This window comes from Xenopus laevis, chromosome 8L (genome assembly GCF_017654675.1).
Source record: "Xenopus laevis strain J_2021 chromosome 8L, Xenopus_laevis_v10.1, whole genome shotgun sequence".
Lineage (NCBI taxonomy): Eukaryota > Metazoa > Chordata > Amphibia > Anura > Pipidae > Xenopus > Xenopus laevis.
Window position 1 is genome coordinate 83,921,487 of NC_054385.1, and position 26,053 is coordinate 83,947,539.

Sequence of the window (26,053 nt, forward strand, 5' to 3'; positions counted from 1 at the left end):
TTTGAGGCCACTGGGAGCAACATCCAAGGGGTTGGAGAGCAACATTCAGCTACTGGTTGGGGATCACTGAGTTAAAGGGATTCTGTCATGATTTTTATGGTTTACTTTTTATTTCTAACGTATTGTATAAGCAGCCAATTGGTCACAGGTGCTTCCCCACCAGTGAAAATACTTGAGTGGAGCAGAAGCTTGATGTGCCATGGACCTTATTTCACCATTTCATTAACTATTCGCCTGTGCAAATACCTTCAAACGCTTCTTAAAACTGCAAAGCACTTAACAATAAAACACCTTGTACTCAGCTCTATATAGAACTATAAAAACTCTGCTAATTTAGCACAGGCATTGTAAAAGCACAGTGTAAAAAGTATTGCTGCAATATACATAAACCCCTCACACAATTTTTTTTTAATTATCTGTCCACCTCATCTACATCTTTCCAACTTTTAAATCTGGTAACTGACCCTGACAGCTAAAAAACTATTGCACTGTGAGCTTACAATTTTATTATTATTGTTACTTTTAATTCCTTGTCTTTCTATTCAGGTCCTCTCCTATTCATATTCTAGTCTCTCATTCTAAGCACTGTCTCATTGCTAATGTAAACAAGACCCTAACAACCAGATAGCTGCCAAAATGAATAACTGGAGAGCTGCAGAATAAAGTGGGAAATAACTGAAAACCACAAAAAAATAAAAACAAATTATTTTAGCATTACAGTGTCCTAGAAAGTTATAAAGTGTATATAAGCGGAGTATACTATGGGAAGGCAAACATCTCAATAAATAATAATAATAGGCTTTTCCCAGATACTACAATGTTCTATGAGGCAGTGATAAATAATGCAAAGTAATACTATTGGAGTTTGCAACTCTTATTAAACAGGGCCTCCACTGGATCAGAAAATCATGCAAAAATGTCCACCCAAACATTTATTTGCTAAAAGCTATATTCAAGTAATGAAGTCCATGTATTAGCTTGTAAATAAGTAGCAATTTTGTTAGCATGAATGGTGGTTAGGATTGAACTTTACTTATTGTCAGCAACACAGAGAACATACTGTATTCTGGAAGACTCTGTTCAGCACAGACCATCCAGTAGAATGCACTGCCTGGCTCTATTATTCTGAGGGACTGGAGAAGAACTGGGTAAGACTATACAAAACTATATTCTCTGAGCTCAAAAAACTTCCAGTCATGCCTAGTTTATTTTTTCAAATTGAGAGATTTATGCAAGGATACTGAAAATGTTTACAGTGAAGGTTGTAATAAAAAAGTCTAACAGTTTAATAACAAAACATCCATATTGTAAAGCATGACTTTTAAAAAAATAAATAAATAAAAGAGATAGATAGATAGAGATATATATATATATATATATAGGTACACAAAACTGGAGCACTCGTTATGTAGCAACAACTGCCTGGGTGCGGAATTCAAAAAATTATGTAAACCAAATTGCTGTACAAAAAACGCACAACCAGGTCTTTTCAAAGGTGTCCAAAAACCAAAATTTTATTTCGACGTTTCGGCTTCTATACTGAAGCCTTTCTCAAGAGAGAAAGGCTTCAGTATAGAAGCCGAAACGTCGAAATAAAATTTTGGTTTTTTGGACACCTTTGAAAAGACCTGGTTGTGCGTTTTTTGTACAGCAATTTGGTTATATATATATATATATATATATATATATATATATATATATATATATATATATATATATATATATATATATATATATATATATATATATATATATATATAGCCGATATCTGCGCAAACTTTTTAATAAGTTATTTGTAAATGATGTTTAATTTGAAACAGTTTCTGTGCGGCTAAACTGCAAAAACAACGTATTCCAAACCAGCTCTCCTCCAGCCAAGACTACAAGTATAAAGGTGGCCATAGACTAGAGTCCTGCAGCCAGTACCCGCGGGTTACCCGCAAAAACCTGCGGGTTGGATTTAGAAGTTCCAGGTGCGGGTATACCCGCGGGTCGGCGGTTCTGCGGGTTGGGCCGCGGGTCTGATCACGTCTACTTCCGATGGTGTCACTTCCGGTTTACAATGACAGCACTTCCTGATTCTTGATGGTCAGCGGGTCGCGGGTCCGGGTTGCGGATAAGGTACTTGCGGGTAGGGTCGGGTAGCGCGTAAGAATGCGGGTTGCGGATTGCAGGTTGCGGGTCCGGGTCCCAAAAAATGGACCCGCGCAGGACTCTACCATAGACCTAACAATTATGATTCTTCACAGGAAAGATTGTTCATTTTCATTAGAGACATTTGAGGGCTTACTAAATATAAAAAATTTTCTGGTCAAGGTTTTTTGGGCAAAAATCACATGTTTTGAGGGAAAAAAAACTCAAATGTTTGGAGATTTATTATCTCCCTAAGCTGGCAAAAGTCCAAATCTGAAAATCTGCCATCTCAAACCTGTTGAGGTCATGTGGAAGTCAATGGCAGAAAAATTCAGTGTTTGTGGCGATAACCCAGAAAAAAAATCAAGCAATTCGTTAAAATCAAAAAATTCATCCGATTCAAGTTATCGCTTGATTTTATATTGAGTCTTTTCCTGACCCGACTTTTTCTAGTTATTTTATTGATAAAGAAGATAAAACCGTGGATGGTAGTTCGGTTGAGCTTGGTTTAATAAAAGGATGACATAAATTCGAGTTTTAGTAAATATACCCTTCAGAGCTGAATCGTCAGAGCTGATTCATTAATAATCACTGGCTGATGCGGACTCAGAGTAGAAAAAAAAAACATAACATATTATATTCCTTTCGTTTGTTTTATAGTGCCATCACAAGAATGTCATGGATAATTGGTATCATGTACCCATTAAAAAGTATATGACAAAACTTTCATACTGCAATCTTTTATTTGTTGCTAAAACAAACCTCCCATAATTCTCTGAAAGATAAAGCCAAAACTGCATGTAATAACGAACCTCCAACTAAAGTATATACAACATTTCACACCTGCTGGTTGCCAAGTGTAAGTGAACAATTCCCTGGAGACCTTGACATGCTCCGACAGTGACAGTCATTTGTAACTAGGGATGCACCGAATCCACTTTTTTGGATTCGGCCGAACCCCCGAATCCTTTGTGAAAGATTCGGCCAAATACCGAACCGAATCCGAACCCTAATTTGCATATGCAAATTAGGGGCGGGAAGGGGAAAACATTTTTTACTTCCTTGTTCTCTGACAAAAAGTCACGCAATTTCCCTCCCCGCTCCTAATTTGCATATGCAAATTAGGAGCGGGGAGGGAAATATGCAAATTAGGATTCGGTTCGGCCGGGTAGAAGGATTCGGCCGAATCCGAATCCTGCTGAAAAAGGCCGAATCCTGGCCGAATCCCGAACCGAATCCTGGATTCGGTGCATCCCTATTTGTAACATTTGTAACATTCAAGCATGAGGCAGATTACTGGGTCCAAATAAAACATTTTGTAAAACAGACATGACAAGACTTATATTTGATACATATTTTATGTTTTTATAAGTTACCAATCGGATCAGCCTGATTTGGCCCAGTATGTGGCAGATACAAGCAGATCTATATGTAAATGGAAGGTTAATTAAAACTACAATATAAGTAGTTAAAGGATCAGTAACATAAATTTTTTTTTTAATTCGTTAGTATAAAACGAAAAAAAACCACAAAGACGTATTAACATTTTAAATCGCAAAGTCTTTATTAAGAAATAACTTACCGAAACTCCGCTTGCGCTCCTCTTCAGAAAAGGCGACATAGCGACGATCCATCATGCGACACTCGATTTCTCCTCCCTGGCTATCTCCTATAAGGAAAGCAGGGAGGAGAAATCGAGCGCCGCACAATGGATCGCCTTTTCTGAAGAGGAGCGGAAGCAGTTATTTCTTAATACAGACTTAGCGATTTAAAAGTTTCATTTGTCCTTGTGTTTTTTTGGTTTTTTTTCGTCCTATACTAACGAATTTTTTAATGTTACTGTTCCTTTAAGCTCCAAATCCATGTTTTCTGCATGCAGCCAAATAACAATCCAAAGTGACTAAATAAACCTAACCTCTAATTTGTAGTTTTACATTTGAAGAAAATCCCTAAAGATTTGCAAACAAATTGCTGCCTTCAGGTGTCCAATGTTTTTAAGGGTTTGATTTTGGTTCAACTTTAGCTACCCATAGAAGTGCAGATTTAGCCTTATGTGGGATGAACAATCATCCATTCCAATCTTCCAACTCACCATTCAGATAAAATAGTAAAGAAAAACAAATAAATTTAAGTAAAACAAGTCGCACAATGTTCTTGCCATGAACTGACAGCAATCGTACGAAAGTTATGTCCGATAAATAGTAGTGACAAACTCCCATTGATATCATCTATCCCATTGATAGGCAATACACGCAGAGATATTATCGTTAACCAACAGAAATATTCTAACTTGTCCGATCAACTAAGTGGCTGATCGCCATGGTATGAAAAATGTCAAACAATCCACACACTGTCCCAAAACCATACAAAACCCTGACTACCTGACTGACCGGCATCGTGACTATTGTTACATTGGCTGATAGTTGTTGGTCATGATTTTTCTTTTTCCCCACAATTAGACACCTCCTACTATACCAGAGTATTACAGCATCTCAGTACCAATATAATCCCACATAAAGCCGAACCTGGCTTGCTGAAAAATGCAGGCCAAGAATCAGACCCGAGCAACAATAAGCCACTGACCTAGCCTGCGCCTAGAACCATTGCATCAGCCCAGGTGCGGGCATACATGGCGAATTTTGGCACAGAAATGCAAGATTTTGCAGTTTTATTTTTTATTATATAGATTGATTTGCCACATTCACCATTTATTAGATTAATTTGATTACAACTAACAAAGTGAAAGAAATAATATTCATCTTTTTCAAACCTATGGGGGGCCCTATACAATCACACTCAATGATCAACAAATATAACCTTAAAGGAGAAGGAAACCCTGTAGAAAAAAAACCCGTACCCTCTACCCCACGTAGACCCCCCTTATCTCCTTCCCCCAGGCTAACTGCCCCCCCCCAGGGTAATGCCCTATACTTTATACTTACCCCTCGTCGCAGATTCTGGCAGCGGACTTCTCAGCATCCATCTTCCCGGGCCTCGGTAAGCTGACTGGGAGATCGGTATGTCGGCGCATGCGAAATTGGAGCAAGTTTCCAGTTTTCGACAACTGCAGAAATTGACGGAGATTGCCGAGGGGCAAGTATAAAGTATGGGGCATTTCCCTAGGGGCAGTTAGCCTGGGGGGAGGAGGGAGGGGTCTACAGGGTTTTTTCTACAGGGTTTCCTCCTCTTTTAAGTCTAGGTCAGCAGCATTCTGTGCACTGGCAAACTTTGGCTGGAAGATGAGGTAAAATGTTAGTAGCTGTAGCCCCTATCCCCCACTAGGGATGGATCGCTATGAAGATACGGACCATAACAAGTTAGATTCAGCTTAGCAATGTAACCAACAATGTTTCATACATATTTCTGTAGACCCCGACTAAATTTTGGATTACATAAGGGAATTTAGACCGAAAAAAAGCACGCAAACCACAGCTGCAGAGGGTTGCCATAAATTAAGTAGTTAATCAGCAACGCAGTGCTATGCAAGCATAATAAATAGAAAAACTTACTAGCAGCCTAGTCCTACAAAAACTTCTAGATACACTAATCTATGACTAGCATTATATGGTGAGCTCCATTTCTTGCAATAAAGTGAGTATACAAGTAAATACATGTGAATGGAATGAAGCAAACAGCAGAGAAGAGGCTAGTTAGTAACAAGGTATTGCAGCCATGTCTATGGAAGCCGTATTGAAGAGATACTCATATTAAAGCCATTTTAAGCAATTTTTTTTTCACAGTTCAAAAAAAATTAGCAAGCCCTAGATTAAAGAAAAAATTGCATTAAATCTGCAACACATGTAAACCTTTACCTCTGAATAATAAACAGCTTTCATACAAAGTAACAAAGTATTTAAATCTGTACCAAAAAGAATTTCCCAGTGAAACAAAAACTGCAATAGGAAATGAAATGGATTTCCAATGGCAACAGTGTAGTTGCAGTTATCTTTTTATTTGCCTACAGCTGTATGTAAGCATGTTTATAATACTGTACTTTCCAAACTGCAGCTTACTTAAATGGTTGGAAGTGGAAACAAACACTAAAAAAAAACCATGAAAAGTATCTTTGGCAGATAGCAACAAACAGAATGAGCTAAATTGCAGTAAAGTGGCTTTTCCATGGAATGGATTAATTTTCAGGGTGGCTGGGTATAGCTTCTTTTCCACTGCATAATTATGAAACCAAACTTGTTTGACAACGCCAACAATAATAAATGGAATGTTAATGCCAAGTAATTCATGAGTTGCACAGCACGTTTTCAAGTTCATATCCCATCTGTTACTCTCACTAGCTCTTTATAAAAGGTGCAAGCGGCAGTGGAGCATTAAGTGGTGGGTCTTGCTATGATGCAAACAAAACAGACATATACGATTAAAAGCAATTATTCTCTCCATGTCATATCTTACTTTTTTATTGTTTAGCGAAATAGAAATGACTGCTTTATATGTAGCTCATCCCCTCATGGTAGATTAGATGGCCACCAGCCCTGTGACACATTTATTCAAAACTAGCAGTATCACCTATTCAAGAAAAAAACACTTTAGCACAAAACACCTTTAAGCTATTAATGAGCTACACACCACACAAAGGCACTTATTCAAAATAACAAAGACTCCACAAAACATTGTTCTGTGAATGTTTTAAAGAGAACTAAACCCTAAAAATGAATGTGGCTAAAAATGCCATATTTTCTATACTGAACTTATTGCACGAGGCTAAAGTTTCAGTTTGTCAATAGCGGCAATGATCCACGACTTTAAACTTGTCACAGGGGGTCACCATCTTGGAAAGTGTCTGTGACACTCACATGCTAAGTGGGCTCTGAGCAGCTGTTGAGAAACTAAGTTTAGGGGTCGTCACTAATTATCCAGCAGAAAATGAGGTTGGTCTGTAATATAAGCTGATGCTACAAGTAGGGATGCACCGAATCCAGGATTCGGTTCGGGATTCAGCCAGGATTCTGCCTTTTTCAGAAGGATTCAGATTCGGCCGAATCCTTCTGTCCAGCCAAACCGAATCCAGGCCTAATTTGCATATGAAAATTAGGCGCAGGGAGGGAAATCACGTGACTTTTTGTCACCTAACAAGGAATTAAAAAAAATTCCCATTCGGTTCGGTATTCAGCTTGGTATTCGGCCGAATCTTTCACAAAGTATTCAGAGGTTCGGCCAAATCCAAAATAGTGGATTCGTGGCATCCCTAGCTACAGGGCTGATTATTAAATTCTGATGCTAATTGCACTGGTTTCTGTGCTGCCATGTAGTAATTATCTGTATTAATTACTAATCAGCCTTATATTGTGACATTTCTATTTTATGTGTACTGTATATTGTGAGTGGGTTCCTAAGCTCAGTAAGTGACAGCAGCACAGAGCATGTGCAGTGAATCAGCAGAAAAGAAGATGGGGAGCTACTGGGGCATCTTTGGAGACACAGATCTTTACTGCTTCAGGGCTGTGGTTGCCTTGGGCTGGTACAGAAGCACAAAACATCATGTACAACATTTCTAGCTAATTCTTTAGTTTAACTTTCCTTGTCCTTTAAGGAATGTTTTATCTACATTGTGGTCTACTGCCATCAAGAATCCCTATAATTATGAGAAGGAAACAAACATTGGTGCTACAAGCGATGTGCAAGGTCGTCAGCCATAGGAACCTGGTTTGACCTGCAGGCTCAAGCTATCCTTTGTGACATTTTATTAAATATAATAAACTTTTATAAATAAGCAAACAGCTGAAAGTTAGAAGCCGGAAATGGAACTTGTACAGTACAATATAACAGTTGTCACAAATCTCAGTTTATATTGTTTATTTTTTCTCTTTCACTGGTTCATGTATTTTAGGGTTGTATTTATTTATTTTTTTATAAAGTCTTTATGCATATTTTTCAAAAAAGGATACACAAAAAAACAGGGCAAAGGGGAATAAGGGAGGGAGGGAGAAATTTTTACTGCCTGTCATTCTCCTTCCATGTATATTTCATATTCAAACTTTTAAAATTGACCACATAAAGAATAAAACAAGGAAGAACAAAAAAAAAACTATGGTTTCAACCACTAATACTGAAACTCCATATAGATATAAGAATTTTTGTTTCTAGGCCATGGCTTATCTAGATTTCACTTGACTTACACAAATTTGGAAGCTATCACTTATTTAACTTAAGATATTCTATACACGGAGCCCATGTCTGCAATTGCTTAATATTTTTGTTACGAATCGTTGCAGTTATTTTTTTCATTTCCGGATTTCTTCCATAAGGAGAATCCAGTCTTTTCATTTTGTCATTATCATGGCTTTTGCAGCTTGTAACATGAAAAGTATCAATTGATTTTTTTATCGCAGTATCTGTAAGAGGATCATAGTGAAGTATTAATTTCAATAAGAAATCATTTGAGTTCCTTTACTGCATAACCTTCTCTATTGTTGTTATTATTTCTCTCCAATAACTGTTTAAGTCTTCACACTGGTACCATATACGAGTATAGAATCGAACATTTGTCCTGGCTGAAAGAGCCTCTTGCAGATAAAACTTGCACATCAACAAAATGCTCAATATCCATAGCACGGATGGCCAGCTTAAAGGGAACATATCACCTAAATTGTAAAACCCACTGAAAAGTATAATGAAAGAGCTAAGTCGCGTGCTCATTATGGGCCCAGAAAACTCGATATGACCGGTTTTCAGAAAAAAAAAATGTTTCCCCCCCCCAGACAGACTGTGGGTTCTGTTAGTGCAGAACATCTGTTTGGGGAAAATGGCAAGTGCCCTTTAATTGACTTTCAGTAAACGTTCCAACATTGACAATGATTTAAGGGATACCTCACAAAAGGCGTTGACAGAAAACACTGAAAAAATCCTTGTCTGCAAGTTATGGTAGAATACATCGGCTTGTCACTGCATACTGGGGGCAGATACTGTCCTCAACCTGCCCTGTGGTGTTGCTGTTTTCTCTTCAGATGTTTTTAAGCTGCTAGAAAACACCATATGTGACACAGTCCTTTGGGAAATTTGAAATGTTAATGCTACTGAAGGTAGTATTTGTCTGGTCAATTATTTTGTCATATTGGCTTGTCTTGACTGCTCAAACAAAATTCAGCCGTCTTCTAGCCAAGACTCCAATTGCTGCAGTGCTTCTTCATAAGTATGTCACAGTACATGGACTGCACCCACTAGAATGTTTCACTGTCAGTCAGAAGAAGCAGTGCAGGGAGTAAAAAGGGACAGAGAAATACTTATTTAAAGGAGAAGGAAAGGTTAAAACTAAGTAAGCCTTATCAGAAAGGTCCATCTAAAAATACCAGTAAACACCCTAAGTAATGTTGCTCTGAGTCCCCTGTCGAAAGAAATACTGCATTTCTTTCCTTCTATTGTGTACACATGGGCTTCTGTATCAGACTTCCTGCCTTCAACTTAAACCTCATTGCCCTGGGCAAGAGCATGCTCAGTTTGCTCCTCTCTCCCCCCCTCCCTTCTCTACTGTAATCTAAGCCCAGAGCAGGGAGAGACTCAGGCAGGAAGTGATGTCACACCATGTTAATACTGCAGCTCCTATCCTAAACAAACAAGAGAGTTTCTAGAGCTTTTTACTCAGGTATGGTAAAACATTCTACAGAATAAATATACCATTCTAGCTTGCACTATTGCAGCTAATATACTGGCAATAAAATGCCTCCGTAGCTTTCCTTCTCCTTTAACAGCAATTACAAATGGGTTTTTTTGCATGTCTTTCAGCAATGGAAACAATTTCCTTTCAATACGCATTTTTTCATTAGGTATTTCACTTCAAGATCTTTTTAAAAAGAGATAAAATGAATATTCTAGCGGTCTTTCAGCACTCCAGTACATTGACAGTAACTACAGGATGACATTGTAGAACTGGAATAATGCAATTTAAATAAAAAACAGAGAGGACAGCTTTGGGTACGTTTAGTTTCTGTAACAACCTAAAGGCTACATATACTATGTATCATGTTTATATAACAAAACAAAAGTTTTTTTTAAGGTAACATGGGTTTAAACCATAATACATTATCCCTGAAGTAAAAATGCAGAATAGGAACAATATAAGGGCAATATTTTCCAGGTTTAACATTATGAATTTATAAGAATATAATGTATTTGGGAGTATCAGTTCACAACAGTGAGGTATATTATGTTTGCTGCCACTGACTGACATTTATTAAAATGTAGAACATGCATGAGTTCTTTCTAGCATGAACAGCCACATTTTAACCCTTGCAATCTCCAAAGAGTAGGGATTCTAACTGTAAGGATAGAACTACACAATCACTTTACCTGCTATAGCATCCATTCCGACGCGCTGAGATGAGCAGGCGTCACGTTGGATGCACCGAATTTAAGGTAAGTAGAAGGAATGTTGGACGATGTCGCTGCGTGCATCCAACAAGACTTGTCGGATGAAGACGCAACATGCAGCGTTCGCATCCAACAGTCACGTCGTGTTGGATGCACGCAGTGACAATGTCCGACATTCCTATTACTTACCTTAGATTCGGCGCATCCGTCGTGACGCCTGCGATTCATCTCAGCGCGTCAGAACAGATGCTATAGCAGGTAAAAGCACTCATGTAGTTCTACCCGAAAGCACTTAGGCTGAGGGGATTGAACGTGCATGTTAACTGTTTTGCGTCTCTACTTCATGATACTTTGACATCCACCAAGATGAGCTCCAAACTAATGAAAACCCCTACCCTCCATAGTCCCCCCCCTCCCTGTTCCCCCCCACACACAGGTGTTAATACCTGTAAATGCCCCATAGTCTTTAATTACCCCTCAATGCAGAGTCAGAGCAGCGGAGCTCACAGGCGCCATCTTCACTGCTTTGGGAGTCTTCGGTAAGTAAGCGGCATATCGGCGCATGTGTGGTTTGTAGCAATTTTCCCATCCAGAACGGAGATTGCCAAAGGGACCAGATGATTCCAGAAGCGGAGAAGATGGTGCCCGTGAGCTTCACTGCGCTGACTCTGCATCGAGGGGTAATTAAAGACTATGGGGCATTTACAGGTATTAACACCTGTGCGGGGGGGGAAGGGACAGGAAGGGGGACTATGGAGGGTAGGGGTTTCCATTAGTTTGGGAGTTTAGTTCACCTTTAGGTTAACTTTTAGTATGTTATAGAATGGCCAATTCTAAGCAACTTTTCAATTGGCCTTCATTATTTTTTTGATTTTTTTTTCTATAGTTTTTGAATTATTTGCCTTCCTCTTTCCAGCTTTCAAATGGGGATCACTGACCCCATCTAAAAAACAAATGCTCCTTAAGACTACAAAAGCATTGTTATTGATCATTTGTATTACTCATCTTTCCATTCAGGCCCTCTCCTATTTATATTCCATATCCAAATCAATGCGTGGTTGCTAGGGTAATTTGGAGTGAAATTGCAATCGCAAACTGGTGAGCTGCTAAATAAAAACTGCAAATAAAAAAATGAAAACCAATTTAAAATTGTCTTCATAATTTCACCCTCTATATCATAGTTAATTTATAGGTGAACAACTCCTTTAACTCCAAGCAGGGCCGTAATTATATATAGGCCCCCCAAGGTCCTGTGCCTAGGGTGGCACAATTTTGGGGTGGCCCTCGAGGTGCCTATTTTTTTCATCAGCACGTACGACGTAGGTCGGTATCGGACCTAAATATAGCCCTGACTCCAAGGCCTCTTGCACACTTGTCTGTGAGAACAGTCCAGTATGAGTGGGACCTAGTTATTCTTTTCTAGCTACTGAAAGCATACTAATGTACATAGGCGCAGATAGATTCCCGCATGACATGCTTCATTATTCTATCCCAACAGGATGAGTTACGATATACAGTGCTGTCATGCAACCATGCAATCTGTGATCCAAATTAGTCAAAATTATTGTGATTTAAGAGTTTGGATCAAACGATCATTTATTTTACTTTTGAAGCCTTAATCCCTTTCATTTTGTATCATACCATGAGCTTTCAATGCTTTGAAAGAGATCAATTCCAGCAAAGGCACTATCCGCAGCAAGCCTACATGCGTTTCCTCTGGGTACTCTGGCTTCCTAACAGACTCCAAAAAAATATGGTAGGTTATTTCAATAAAAAAATGGAGCATAAATTCCAAAAATTAGCAAGCTGAAATAGAAGCTATATAGTGGTAGTAATGCAGAAGATGTGCAATTTAGTCTCAATTATCAGACATAAACTATGCTACGCTTCGCTTCATGGATGTAGCCTGAATCATTTGTCCTCCTCTGTCTTTTGGTTGTTTCATTCCTAAAAGTAGGAGAGAGAATTTTAGCACACAGGTTGGAAGAAACAACAGGTTTTTCCAGAGGGAGATCCCGGTGCAGAAAGCCATTGCTCATGTGCAAAATGTCACATACATGCACATAGTGGGTGGCTTAGTGCTCTGGGGTTTGGCTTTTTTATAGGGCAGATCCCTAAAGGCGACATACTATGTATCATATTTATATCACAATGGCAGATGTCTTTCAAGATAACACAGGTTTTTATAGATGCAGAATAGGAATATAAAAGCAATAGCTTCCAAATTTCACCAAACTGGCACCTTTTATCAACCTTGTACGTCCCACTGAGGCAGGCACTGATGTGAATGATGAATAATCTCTCTAAGCCGCTGCACATTATGTTGGCGCTATTTCTGCTTCGCACTCAGTCTATGCCAGTGAGAATTGTAACAAAACCTAGCATCTATGAAGCAAACATAACCCAGTTCAGCAATGCCTAGATTATTTGGGTGACACTTCCATCTAATGATGTTCTATGAGACATGAACAGTCAGGCCAAAGTTGTACTCTGTGTCCCAAAGGCATCAATAGATTAGATCCAAGTGCAACTTGGGCATGGCAAATCTCAACATGATCCAACCAAACTGGATCAAAATGTCACAAAACAAGGCAGAGAAATAATGAATCATACAGTTAAAACAAAAACAAATTATCTGCAAAGCACAAAGTGAAATGCCTTCACTATAAATTGGGATCTGCTCAATAAGCACAGATAGCTCTAATAAACAGTCATATATGCTTTCTATACAAGTCAATGATAGGCATATTTAAAGTCCTTGAATAAGACACTGTAGTAGAGACACTCAGGTAAAACAATGTTACTGTAGGACAGTACAAATCCTTCTTCCCTCCACTTGTTGATGAACTGCAACTCCCTGTATCCTAACAGTAACCAACCCTTGCCTCTCATTTCTGCACAAAATAGGATTATCTCATGAAAGCGAACACTTGTAATGGGGTTTCGTGGTGTTTATCAGCAGGATTTCCAAACGCAATGTATTTATTATGGGGCAGTTTTTTTGTCACAGCATTTGTACCAAACAGACGTGGGGTGAGCACATTCTGTGATGATTTAGTAACGAGTGAAACTGCTAACTGTACAGACGACACAGACAGACGAACATGCAGCTACTGCTTTATTACCTTATACACATCCCCATAGGTGCCGCTGCCAACCCGTTGGACGAGCTCGAAGTCCTGCTGCGGGTTCTTGCGGAGGATATCCGCGCTCGACCGCATCACCGCCGATTCCATCATTCACCAGAGGCGGCCGCAGTCTAACTAAAGACGGGGCCTTCTTTTAATGGTCAGTGGCCCCTGCAGTGGGCTTAGCGTTAAAGCATGGCTCCCGTGCCATTTTCTGAACGTGACGTTGCCACAGGGAGTCCCGGAACGGAACTCTTACTTTGCGTCGCGAGATGGGACAGTAACTTCTCAGCTCCCGCACACTGGAAGTAGGAGGAGGAAGTAAAGGCACCGCCTTCCCGTTTGGGCCTGCGCTACACAAACACTGGGGGTAGGGAGGAGGAATACCTGACCAGGCGCAGGATGGGGGAAGGCTGTGCCCGTGGTTCAGTCCAGCAGTAGCGGCGCGAGAGCTCAATCCAGTCACAAGCAACTTTTGACTCAATAGAGGCCCTGCCTAAAGCTGGCCATAGATGCAAAGATCCGATCGTACGATCGGACTTTCCCATCTCCCGACCCGCCAAAAGTCTTACCAGTCAGATTAGTAAAAGAACAGATCAGCAATGTTCTGCCCCTGACAGCAATCGTACGATATCTATGTCCAACCAAAGCTAGTGACAGTCTCCCACTGAAAATCGTACGATCGGCAATACACGCAGAGATATTATCGGCAGCCAACAGAAATTTTCTAACCTGTCCGATCGACCAAACGACCGATCTCCGCCGGACGAAAAATGTCGGGACTCTCCACACACGTTCCTGAAAATCGTACGAATCCTCAATTCGTACGATCAGATCTTTGCGTCTATGGCCAGCTTTACGGACAAGCGCTCCTCTCTCTCCTCCCCTCTAGCCAAAAACCTTTATGCTGCTTCCATAGACCTCAGTCAGTTCTCTTACAGTTGTGCCAGTCAGCTGACCTCTGTTGCATTGTTTCTAGAAAGTAGTGTAGAGAATGAATACAGGCAAAAACGGCCTTTAATAGCAACTCAGTCAACTCTGTTTATACATAGATTTAAATCCATTGTTTGTAAAGAATGTATATTGGGCAGTTGCTATATATTAAATTTAATCCAGGCCCAGACTGGCAATCTTTGGGTCCTGGCATATAGCTTGGGATATATATATAAAGTGTCCTTTTCCCCAGTCCTCTCCAATGAGTGAATGGCCTGTGTTCGGTTGTAGGGGTCGCCCGGGTCGGCGGCTCTCCCAGTGTGCATAGATAGAAAGGAGACCAAACTTGAAAGCCGGTGTAGCAGGAGAACCCCTGCAAGTTTATTCAATCACTTTATGTAACGTTTTGGGGGCGTGCCCCTTCGTCAGACATTCTATATAGCTAGGGTTGCCACCTGGCCGGGTAAAATGATGGTAGATCCCAATGTTATTAATAGGGAAAAAAAGATAAATATATAGGAAGGCTGGTATTTTTTTCCAGAAAAGTTGGCAACCCTACATATGGCAGAGGGGCTGCTGTAAGTTGCCATAGACAATCACTATTTAGTGGGGCTGTTTGGGCATTCTGTGTACCTGAAATACCAAGGTATATTTTCAGGCCCCAGTAACGTAACTAGAGGGGAGCGGGCCCTGGTGTGGGACGCGCAGCTGCCCCCCCCCCCCCCCCCGTCCCCCTCCGTATGTGATTTTTGGCCCGGATTTCCGTGGCGCGCAAGCTGCCGGGGGACCCTGAGGGGGTGCGGGCCCTGGCCCGCTCGCACACCATGCTCCCCCGGTAGTTCCGCCACTGTCAGGCCCAGATTTCCACCCCTAGGCCTCCTACCTCCCCAGCTGTACATCGCCATTGCTCCTTAGAATGTGGCTGGGGGCATACCGCGCCTATTTTCGCCCTAGGCCCAGTCCTTTGTGGCCTTGCCAGAAATCTGGGCCTGCCTATACTGAATCTCAGTCCAGACCTGCTTTCATCAGACAAACGTTTTCGAGTAGAGTCCACTTAAAGGCAAGGGGTAGGGTAATCCCTGAAGGAATACCCCTCCTTTGACATACATGATAAATGCGGGTTAGGTGGTGATCAGCAGTGAGCATTTCCAAAAATAATCACCTAACCCTGTGAATGCATCTGGGCGGTACATGCATTTATCATTAAGGTCAATGGAGAGACAAAACTCTAGGAATTTCAAAATGTGCCAAGGGGCCTTTAAAAAAAATCAATTTTGTATATCCATATACATGTAATACAGTTACCCTGCACTGGTAAAAAAATATGTGTTTGCTTCAGAAACACTAGTATAGTTTATATAAATACGCTGCTGTGTAGCCATGGGGGGCAGCCATTCAGATTGAATAGGACTAAAAGGTACGTGTTTACACAGCAGATAACAGAGAAGCTCAGTAGAATGCAATAGAAGATAAACAAGGGTCAAATGCCATTCATGGCTCTCTACATGAAAATGAAAACCTCTCACATTAAATAGGATAATTTTCACCAATAAATAGTTTATCTGTGAGCTCAACAGGGTGATTATGAGCATTTCCCAGTTTGGCATCTCATCCCTATTCATTCCTATATGAATTACCTGACTTAGTTGACTACATGCACCTACAGATGCAGTCAATTTGTATAGAGGCTATTTCCAACTTGCCCATTCCAGACAGAAAATGTTCAGACAAAAAGTGGGTGAAAGTTTTTGACCATGCCCATTTTTAGTGCCACCTCCGAATTACCATGTTTATGTTACAAAATTTGGCAGGTTATTAAAGTTTGAACACATTTCTGTGGTTTTTATGCGTTATTACAGTTTTGCTACTGAAGGTGAATTGCCCTTTAAGCTGCAAGTCACAGTTTCCCCAAGAGACCTGCTTATCTTTAATAGTTACAATTGTTTCTCTTCTTATCTTAAATTGTTACAAAATTATCTAAGTGCACCTGCCATGTATTCTGGGCTCTCTGCCAAAATCCAATTAAGTTTTAGAAACATTGAACATTGTATCTCATGCTTCAAGATGGTCAGATTGTTGTGGGACCCAACATGGGTGTCACTTTCCTCCTTCCCATCTTTATGTACCTTCTTCAACTTTCCTGCCATCTCCAACTCCTTCCTCCTCTCCATTCCTTCTCCAAACTCTATGCCCATTCTGCATATTCCTCATATTCCCTATACCCCTCTCCCTCCTCCAGGTCTGGACTGGGAGTCAAAATAGGCCCTGGAATTCCAAGTACACAGAGGCCCAAATAGTCCTCCACCAGCCCACTGAATAGTAACTGTCTATGGGACCTTACAGCAGCCCCTCTGGCATTTGCCAGAACCCACAGATTGCCAGTCTGGGCCTGTCCTCCTCCCCAGGTCTCTATACCTTCCACATTATTTGCAAATGCCTGTCTCCAACACCTTTATGTTCATTCCCTCATCCCCATTCTTTATTTGCTTCCTACTCAATCTCTATGCCCTCTCTGCCTCCTCCCCACTTTTCTTTACAAATGCCCATGTCTTCTCAGTCTCCTCCAATAAGTTGCATCCAGTCAGCAAATGGGCACTTATTGCCTGATGTTTAGGCAATGTTCAGTGAGACAGACTGCAGTATCACATATGCAGCACAATTTATCACTTAATATACAAATTAGCCCATCTGACAAGACAGGCTGGAAGTATTGTGTCTCAATATGTATTCTTGGGGTTATGGATGACTATTGTAGACTACTGTAGGTTTTAACGTGGGCCTAAGCAGCTTGACACGTAGACAAGTAAACCATGTTATCCAATTACGCCATCGTGTGGCAGTTCTATGATACTGCAGCATCAAGTTTTCTTACTGTACCTAAAGCGGTGGATCTCAACATAAGCCTGATTCAAACTGAACTAGACCCAGGCTGGTGCTGTCTTGCCCTTGGTACCCACATATGTATATGACACTTCAGTAAAGTAGATTGGTGAATGTGCAAAAGTAGTGCAAGATAGTCTGCTTCTCTTAAAGGACTGGTAACACCATAAAGTGAAAATATACAGATATTGTTTGCAATTAAAGTTTGTATGAGTAAAACCAGCACCTGCATATAAACCATTTCTTGGCATGAGATTTCTTAATTTAAATGAGAGGTTTTCATCTATAGTTTTGTGCTTTTATAGGAATCACAGTTGACTCGTTTATGCCGAAACCACTGTAGTATACAGAGCTTATCTATGTAAACCTGCCCTATTCAGGCTGGGGAGCAGCCTGAAGCACCCACATAACATGTAACCCAGTTCTAATACTTACAGTGCTGTACAGAAGGGAAATTTATGCTAACCACTAAATTTTAAACCATTAAGCAGGAGTGCAATGAGCCTGTAATCACAAAATTCATACAAACAAAGAGAGTATAGAAGAACTCTTGTATTTGACTTATAGTGCAGTGGAAAACACTATAAACAACAGCACATAATATCCTTTGATTTGTGTCTGTAAATTACCCACCCACTTAGATTGAAAGTTCTCTGGGACAGGGACCTCCTTCCTATTGTCTCTTGATTGTTGTGGCTTTTCTCACAAGAGCTAAGGTTGCAACCTGGTCAACATTATACCAGCCCAGTTTAAAAAGGTGGCAACCCTAAGACCATAACAATAACAAATGTGAATCATTCATAGTAGTTCCACATCCAGTTAAAAAAATGTGCACTCATGCTTAAAGGGGTGGTTTGCCTTTAAGTTAACGTTTGTGTGTTACCAAGTGGCTAATTCAAACTTTCAAATGTCCTTTTCTATAGCTTTTGAATTATATGCCTTCTTCTTTTGACTCTTTCCAGCTTTCAAATGGGGGTCATCTAAAAAAATGAATGCTCTGTAAAGCTACACATGTATAGTTATTGCTACTTTTTATTACTCATCTTTCTATTCAGGCCCTTAGCAGCTTAGGTCAGAAGCTGATCTGCCTGTGTATGACCCTATCAGATAGCCTAAATGATATCTGTCCAAAAATCAGCTTGCTGGTGTGGTTCTCTCCCAAAAGCCTGCACTGCTGCCTATTATCATCTGATATTTTGGCCCTTCGGCCAGACAATTGGATTAGCCGATCAACCAACACAAAGTGGCCATATAGGGCAAATATCTGTTCATTTGGCAAGGTCAACTCTTTTTGGTGGTTATCCAATTTTGGGGACAGTTGGATCTTTGTCATACCTCCCAACTGTCCTGTTTTTAGAGGAACAGTCCTTCTTTTGACAGCTCAACCTGCAAATAAGTAATTGTAATAATATAAGATAACAGGTCCATTGGGAAATGTTAGACTCACAGCTTAACGGGCAATTCACCTTCATTAGCAAAACTGTAATAACTGAAAAAAACACAGAAATATGTTCAAACTTTCATAACCTGCCAAATTTTTTAAAATGAACATGGTAATTAGGGGGCGTTGGCGTTTTGTCCCTCTTTTACAAAATGTCGGGAGGTATGGCTTTGTATATATTACGAGGGCTATTACCCATCATATTTTCTTTAAAGGGTTGGTTCACCTTTCAGTTAACTTTTAATATGTTGTGAATGGCTAAACAACTTTTCAATTGGTCTTCATTATTTTATTTTTTTAATAGTTTTTTAAATTATTTGCCTGTTTCTTCTGACTCTTTCCAGTTTTCAAATGGGGATCACTGACCCCATCTAAAAAAACAAATGCTCTGTAAAACTACAAATGTAGTTATTGATACTTTGTATTACTCACCTTTCTATTCAGGCCCTCTCCTATTCATATTCCATATTTTTTTTTTCAAATCAATGCATGGTTGCTAAGGTAATTTGGACCCTTGCAGCCAGATTTCTGAATTGGCACACCGGAAAGCTGCTGAATAAAAAACTAAGTAACTCAAAACCCACAAATAATAGAAAATGAAAACCAGTTGCAAATTGTCTCAGAATATCACTCTTTATATCATACTAAAATGTAATTCAAAGGTGAACAACCTTCTTAAATATTTACTTTTAAGTAGATAAGTGATTTCCCTCTCCTTTTCCGCAAAAAAAATTGTTTTTACTTTTTGTAGGTGCAAACTCATAAGCAAGGCTCCCATCAGGGAAGTACATGTGATAGTGGAGTCAGGGGCCCGTAACAAAGGGGGTTAAAATGCAATTCATTGATCGCCAAAGGGGCATAGTTTGCGGCAGAGAGTATTAGGGGAATTTTTTTCATTGTGGTCCCATTTTACATGCTCTGCCACGTGCCACCCTGTGGGCCCAGATGACCAATGGGCTAATATTTGTGGCCCTGCTATCTTACTAGTGTTGGGCCCTTCGGTTACTGATAACAGCCCTGTCCATAAGTACTCTCATTTTTCTGATGCTTTTGTTTTGGTTCTATAAGATCCTAGACTAGTGTGCCTATATGAAAGTTACAAGATATATCACTATGGCAACAATTAAAAGATGTGTGTGTTTGTGATGAGGGGTGTGCATACACTGACACTTATTTTAAAAATCCTATAGGATGTAGCTTGTGTATGTAAAATCCATTGTTACTGAGGTACAGATCTACAGGGTTAAAGTGGGTCAATTGGTCCTGCCAGTCTCCTCTTGTAAATTTCCTACTTCCGTGAATTCAACTCCCCTTACTATTTGCTGTAAATTGCCTCATCCCTCCTCCTCCTCCATTCGAAATGAAGCTCTCCACCTACCTGAATAATTACATCTCCTGTTTTGCTCTCCACTCTCAAGAATACCTCCCCCTCCCTTCTCAATGGACCGTCTGCCTCATCCCTCTGCAACGTAATCCATGAGCCCTCCCCCTGCTTTGTCCGGGCAGTGTTTAACCCTTTGTCATTTAACTTACCTAAACCCTACAAGCAAGGGTGCAACTACAGAGGAAGCAGGCCCTGTGGCTGCAGGGGGTCCCAGGAGGTATAGCGGCCGCATGAGGCTCTAATTCATATACAATTTCAATAAATATTGGTAAAACAGGACAACCTCTGGATATGTTGGGGGCCCTAAAATTAATTTGCTGTGGGGCCCAATAACATCTAGTTACGCCACTGCACAAGTATTCCCTCACTCAGCCGACATCTGATCTCCACCCTTATGTTCATAATGTTTCTTAAGCACTATTCATTTTTTCCTGCTTAAATCTATTTTAAATCAGCACATCTTCCATCCAATGTTTCATCACAATTCAAAAGTACATTAGCCAAATGATGCTGGGCACTCACCATTGCTCAGTTCTGGAGACGAGGAAGGGAATGGAAAAGCTAGTTGAGGAAGATCTTCACTGTTTTCTTAATAATAATCTTACTGGCATGTCTGGGGTTAATGCCGATGTCCATTTACTGTAGTGATTTTTTTGGCTGCTGGCATGTCTGGGGTTAATGCTGGTGATTCATTTTCCAAGGTGATTGTTGGCATTTCAAGGGTTAATGCCTATTATACATTTTAAGATGTGGTCACTAGCATTTCTGGGGTTAAGGCTGATGATATATTGCAGTTTTAACCCAATATATTTGTGGTGATATATAAAAGAGTAGCATACCATTGTGCATTTATATGCACACACTCCCAGTCTGGTCCTGGTTGCAGTTCTCCCACCCTATGTTGTGAGCAATATTGCACTGAGTCTCCTCGGTCTGGACACGTGACTTCGCTCCCTCTGCCTCTCCCAGAGCATCCCTCCTCCTGCAGATCTAAAGCAAGCTCCATCTCTAGCACACAGACACCATCCAGCTTCCTACAGTCTGCACCCCACACTCAGCATGACTCGGAACCGCAAGGAGAGGAACAGCTGGGGTGAGTATGAGCCCCCCATATCCAGGGATCACCAGACGCCCATGACGGGTATCGTGTACAGCTACTGTGTCGAGATGACAGGTGCACAGCAGCAACATCAGCACCAAGCTAGGGAGTCTGTACTAGCAGCTAAATTTGTCTTGCTATCAGGGCAACTCCCGTTACGGGAATTACAGGTAACCTATTAACTGGCTAATAAGCAGGGTTCTGGCAGTGGCATAAAAAACACATTTGCCGACAGTGCTGCTGTACAACCTCTAAGGCCTATCAGTTGGCAGTCAATACAAAGGAACAGAACAGCCACCTACCTACATGGCACCCTTTATGGGGTGTGTGGGGGGGGGTCCCATGGTCACAAAGGTCTTTCACAATAAAAGGAAAGGTAAAGTCCAGGAGGAAGGGACACACACAGTACGAGATCACCTGCAGGCCTGAAGGGATACGGGAAAACATTCTGGGGATGACAGCAACATGGTAGAAATATGGGGGCCATGGACCTCTGTTTAAGCTGCTGATGTTCCAGCTGTTGTCATGTTTACTGATATAGAGCGTGAAAGAGTGGAGGCTTTATGCAACGTTTGTGTAAGTTCTCCTAGAACCTAGTTGCTAATAACAACCAGTATTGTAGTTATTTTGGGAGGAACAAGATGTTGCAGTTTAATGCCTTCAGTAAGGAAATTATAGTACAGCTTCATCAGCCCCCAATGATAAAACATCTTCCCAGCATGTGGGCAGCACTACACACTCATAGGCCTGTACTATTTATACAATGATGGAAGCAACCTGATGGACATGAATATTTAACTGCTTTGTATACTTTCTTCTTTTAAATATATATACAAGCAGGCCCGGACTGGCAATCTGTGGATTCTTGCAAATGGCATTGTGGCTACTGTAAGATGCCATAGGTAGTCACTATTTATTGGGCTGGTAGGGCCGGGGGCTGTTTGGGCCTCTGTGTACTTGAAATGTCAGGGCCTAATTTGAATCCAAGTCCAGACCTGTATAAAAGGATGCAATGCAGAGATTTATCTATAAACTGCTGCTGTAAAGAAGGAAGGATTAATTACACAACCTTTAGCCCTACCAACCATAATATTGTAAAATCCATATTTCATCAGGAGAGGAAGTGTTTCCATTCTCTCATCCTTATGTATGTGGATAATCTAGCTGTCAGTAGGCATAGGGCGTGTTTCACACTGCTCCTCCAGCCATGCACAGTCATTTGTACAGATACAGAATTATTCATATAAAATCAAATGTTAATTTATCAAATCATTTGCATGTTTTATTTTCTGATCAGAATGTGTCCAGAAATGTCTTTTTTATCACAGTCTGCTAAAAACGTAGTCATATGTAAATGTAAATGAAGTCATATAATGAACAGAACATTGCAGAAAATAATAAAGGGGCATTCAGAGTTAGTTATGGTCCAGTCAAGTGTAGGACTGGCCCACTGGGATACCAGGAAAACTCCCGGTGGGCCCAGGCAGGGCAGCCATCAAGGGGGGACAGGGGGGAGAGTTGTAGGGGGCCCGAGGGTAACGGGGGCCCTGCCACGCCACACTTACTTGATTAGCCGGGCCCCCCATCTTTCTGAGAGCTGCTGACTTCGGGAAGGTATGGACGTTTAAGGGGCCCTGGCCACCAATTTTCTTATAATGTGGGGGTGGGGGCCCTGGCCACCAATTTTGGTCACCAATTCTTTTTTCTCATGTGGGGTCCTAGCCACCAATATTTTTTAATGGGGGGGCCCGGGCCACAAATGTTTTTTATGGGGGGCCCTGACCACCAATATCTTTTTATTTTTTATAAACATGTGGGGAACCCTAGCCACCAATATTTTTTTTGTTTTTTTACTGTGTGGTGGGGGGCGGATCTGTGGGGTGGGGAGGGCGGACCTGTAGGTGGGGCTTGCGGTGGGCGCAGCCCAGGGGGCCCAGGAAATTTTGTCATATGGGGCCCTGTGATTTCTGATGGCGGTCCTGGGCCCAGGTGTCCGTCAGCCCTCATCCTGCTAAACATTTAGCCTATTTTATGGCCATTCCCTATTTCTATGAGAACAAAGAAGCCAAATAGATGGAATAATAGATTATAGTATTATAGTATGTAAAGAAAAGAGACTAGGAGAATAGAGGTTGAGTGAGGAGAGGATGAATAATTGTACTGAGAGTGGGCCCCTGGTCTAAGGTTTTTGGGTGGGCCCCTGGTGTCCCAGTCCAACACTGGTCCAGTCCTACCCAGTGTGCTTCATGTTCATACAGTTGGGTTAAATATACTACTGGAGAGGCCGTACCAATGCATTATACCTAACTCCAGCCCTGTGTGGGATGGGATTTGCCTCAAAGCATTTCAATTGTCTGCATTATTAACAAAGATACCGTGTAACTTTCATTTCATGATACATTTTTCTAGGTCAGATTTTTCATGCTGCGACACAATTATCCATTATTTCACGTTTGGGTTAAAAGAATGTCACACAAAAAGTTCTATGGAGATTTTGAGCATGACAAGAGCCCTAAAAATCCCTTGGAGGGCCACAGTCCAGACCTCGGCCTTCTAGTTGGACAGCCGTGTTCTAGGACATTTTTTTACCCTATGGTCTGCTAGTAAAAGAAAACAGAAAAACAAACTAAAAAGTACAGTAAATAATTATGTTACTTGAATGACAAGGTACAGTTAGGATTTATGGTAAAGTAAGATGATATGGTGTGTTTCATTTACTATACAACATCAACTGCAATACTAATTGTGAATGCACTATTTTAATGTGTTTGTATTAGGCACCATCATGCTTAATTTCTGAATTTCTCATTTAATGTACTTAACTTCTCCCTTTTTCAAGGTTCCTAATTTGCCATTTACCTTTGGGATTATGAAATAAGTAGCACTATTATTCTGCATTCCTTTTAAGACACTAGAATATCCAACTTGTAACCCTACAGTTTTTTCTCTACTAAACCCCACATACATCCCCTACGTGATGTTACTGCAGTGTTTGGGTACTTTCACAATCCAATGCTCTTTATTGGTTGGAGCTCTATACTTTTTGATGTACAACAAATAAAAAAACAAGTTAAGAACAGGACATATTAGGCTTGTGGAGAACTAGTTCTGGTTAGGTCCTGCTGAAGGATGTGCATCAACCTCCCTCCCGAAAGAAAAAATTCCCTTGTCCTGTATGACTTATCGCAATTCTAGCAGGCGCCAAGGAGATGCTGGCCCAGGTGCGGTTGCACTTTGCACCCTGTCCTCCAAGTTGTGAACCCTAAAGTCTCATTATCATTCTGGGAGGTGTAATGTTGGGGATATAGTATAGGTGTTAAATGTGGTGATTTTCTGCTGTACATTTGAACACTAGAAGTGATGCATTATTGGAACAGTTGGGAAACTAGCATGATATCCCTGTTCTTTATGTTATAGGATGGATATGTATTGCACACATCTTACCTCTATGGCTCAGCCTGCTAGGATCTAAATATAAACAATGCATGAGTTACCTTTGTGCAGCTGGCCTAGGTATGATAACTCATAACTGAGAATTCCCCATTCTCAGCATATTTATTGCACTGCAAACTTTGCTTGTGTCTGCTCAGTGCTGCTGACTCAGCCAAACACTGACCCATTTTCTGTGCCGTTTATCCTACTTTATTAACAAAACCTAGATATTTGCATTCATTGTCTGTTCATATAATATGTGAATGTTACAACATGCTCAGTGACATGAACCTATATTTCTTCTCATGTGCCTTTGAATCATGGGGCCATTTACTGGACTAATTCAGTTGTACTATATTCTCAACACTTGTCATAGGATTTTGGGGTTTCAGACATAAGACTGTAGATTCAAATGTTGGTTCACCACAGTCCCCAGCTTTCTATTTACTTGTATAGGATTTTAGGGGCATATTTTTCAAAGGTTGACCATAGGAGGATTTTTATTTAAACCCTTTTCTCAACATGCTCCTAAAATTCCTATACAGGTATAGGATCCATTATCTGGAAACCTGTTATCCAGAAAGCTCTGAATTACGGGAAGGCCATCTCCCATAGACTCCATTTTAATAATCAGATATTTTAAAATGATTTCCTTTTTTCTGGGTTAAACATAAATGACCCCTTTATTCTAAAATAACCTGCTTAAAGCTAAAGCACCCACATATAAAAAGCTGTTTAATAAGTAATTTTCAAGCTCTTTATCATTCAGCAGCAGTTTTAGCAATCTGGTTGCTAGGATCCAAATTACCCTAGCTAACCATGCACTGATTTGAATAAGAGACTGAAATATGAATACAAGAGGGCCAGAATAGAAACATGAGTAAAAACAAATTAAAAATAATAAAATAAAAATAAAATTGTAGCTTCACAGAAAAATGTTTTATTTGGCTTCTGGGGTTAGTGATTCCCATTAGAGTCAGTAGAGGAAGGCAAATAATGAAACAGCCATAAAAAATAATAAAAGAACACCAGTTAGAAAGATGCTAAGACTGGAACATTCTATAGTTACCTTAAAGATGAACTGCCCATTTAAGTATTTAATGCTGTTGCTACGGCACAGTTAGAGGTGCAACATACAAATATTGCTTAACAGTCAACCATTCAGGAGCTATTAGGGCTCTTACGCATGGCCGTTTTTGCCTGGAGCGCTGGAGTAGACGCAGTCAATTATTGTGAGGGGGGCTGTACTCACACAGACACATGTATGCACTGAACGCAGGTGAAATGCAACATGCTGCGTCCCA

At 40.6% G+C, this 26,053-nt stretch overlaps 2 protein-coding genes across 3 annotated transcripts in view; one reads left to right on the forward strand and one right to left on the reverse strand.

Moving 5' to 3' along the window:
- Window positions 1–14,021, reverse strand: part of LOC108698753 (mitogen-activated protein kinase kinase kinase kinase 5) — a 73,950-nt gene extending 59,929 nt beyond the window's left edge. The window contains exon 1 of one of the 2 annotated variants that reach the window (XM_018230510.2): window positions 13,578–14,021. In XM_018230510.2, coding sequence (XP_018085999.1) covers window positions 13,578–13,691 — 114 coding nt within the window. In that variant the 5' untranslated portion in view covers window positions 13,692–14,021. The remainder of the gene's footprint in view (window positions 1–13,577) is intronic. The other variant, XM_018230511.2, reaches the window with a different exon arrangement.
- Window positions 14,022–21,060: 7,039 nt separating this feature from the next.
- atl1.L (atlastin GTPase 1 L homeolog) overlaps window positions 21,061–26,053 on the forward strand; it is a 35,729-nt gene continuing 30,736 nt past the window's right edge. The window contains exon 1 of the mRNA XM_018230512.2: window positions 21,061–21,311. Coding sequence (XP_018086001.1) covers window positions 21,278–21,311 — 34 coding nt within the window. The 5' untranslated portion in view covers window positions 21,061–21,277. The remainder of the gene's footprint in view (window positions 21,312–26,053) is intronic.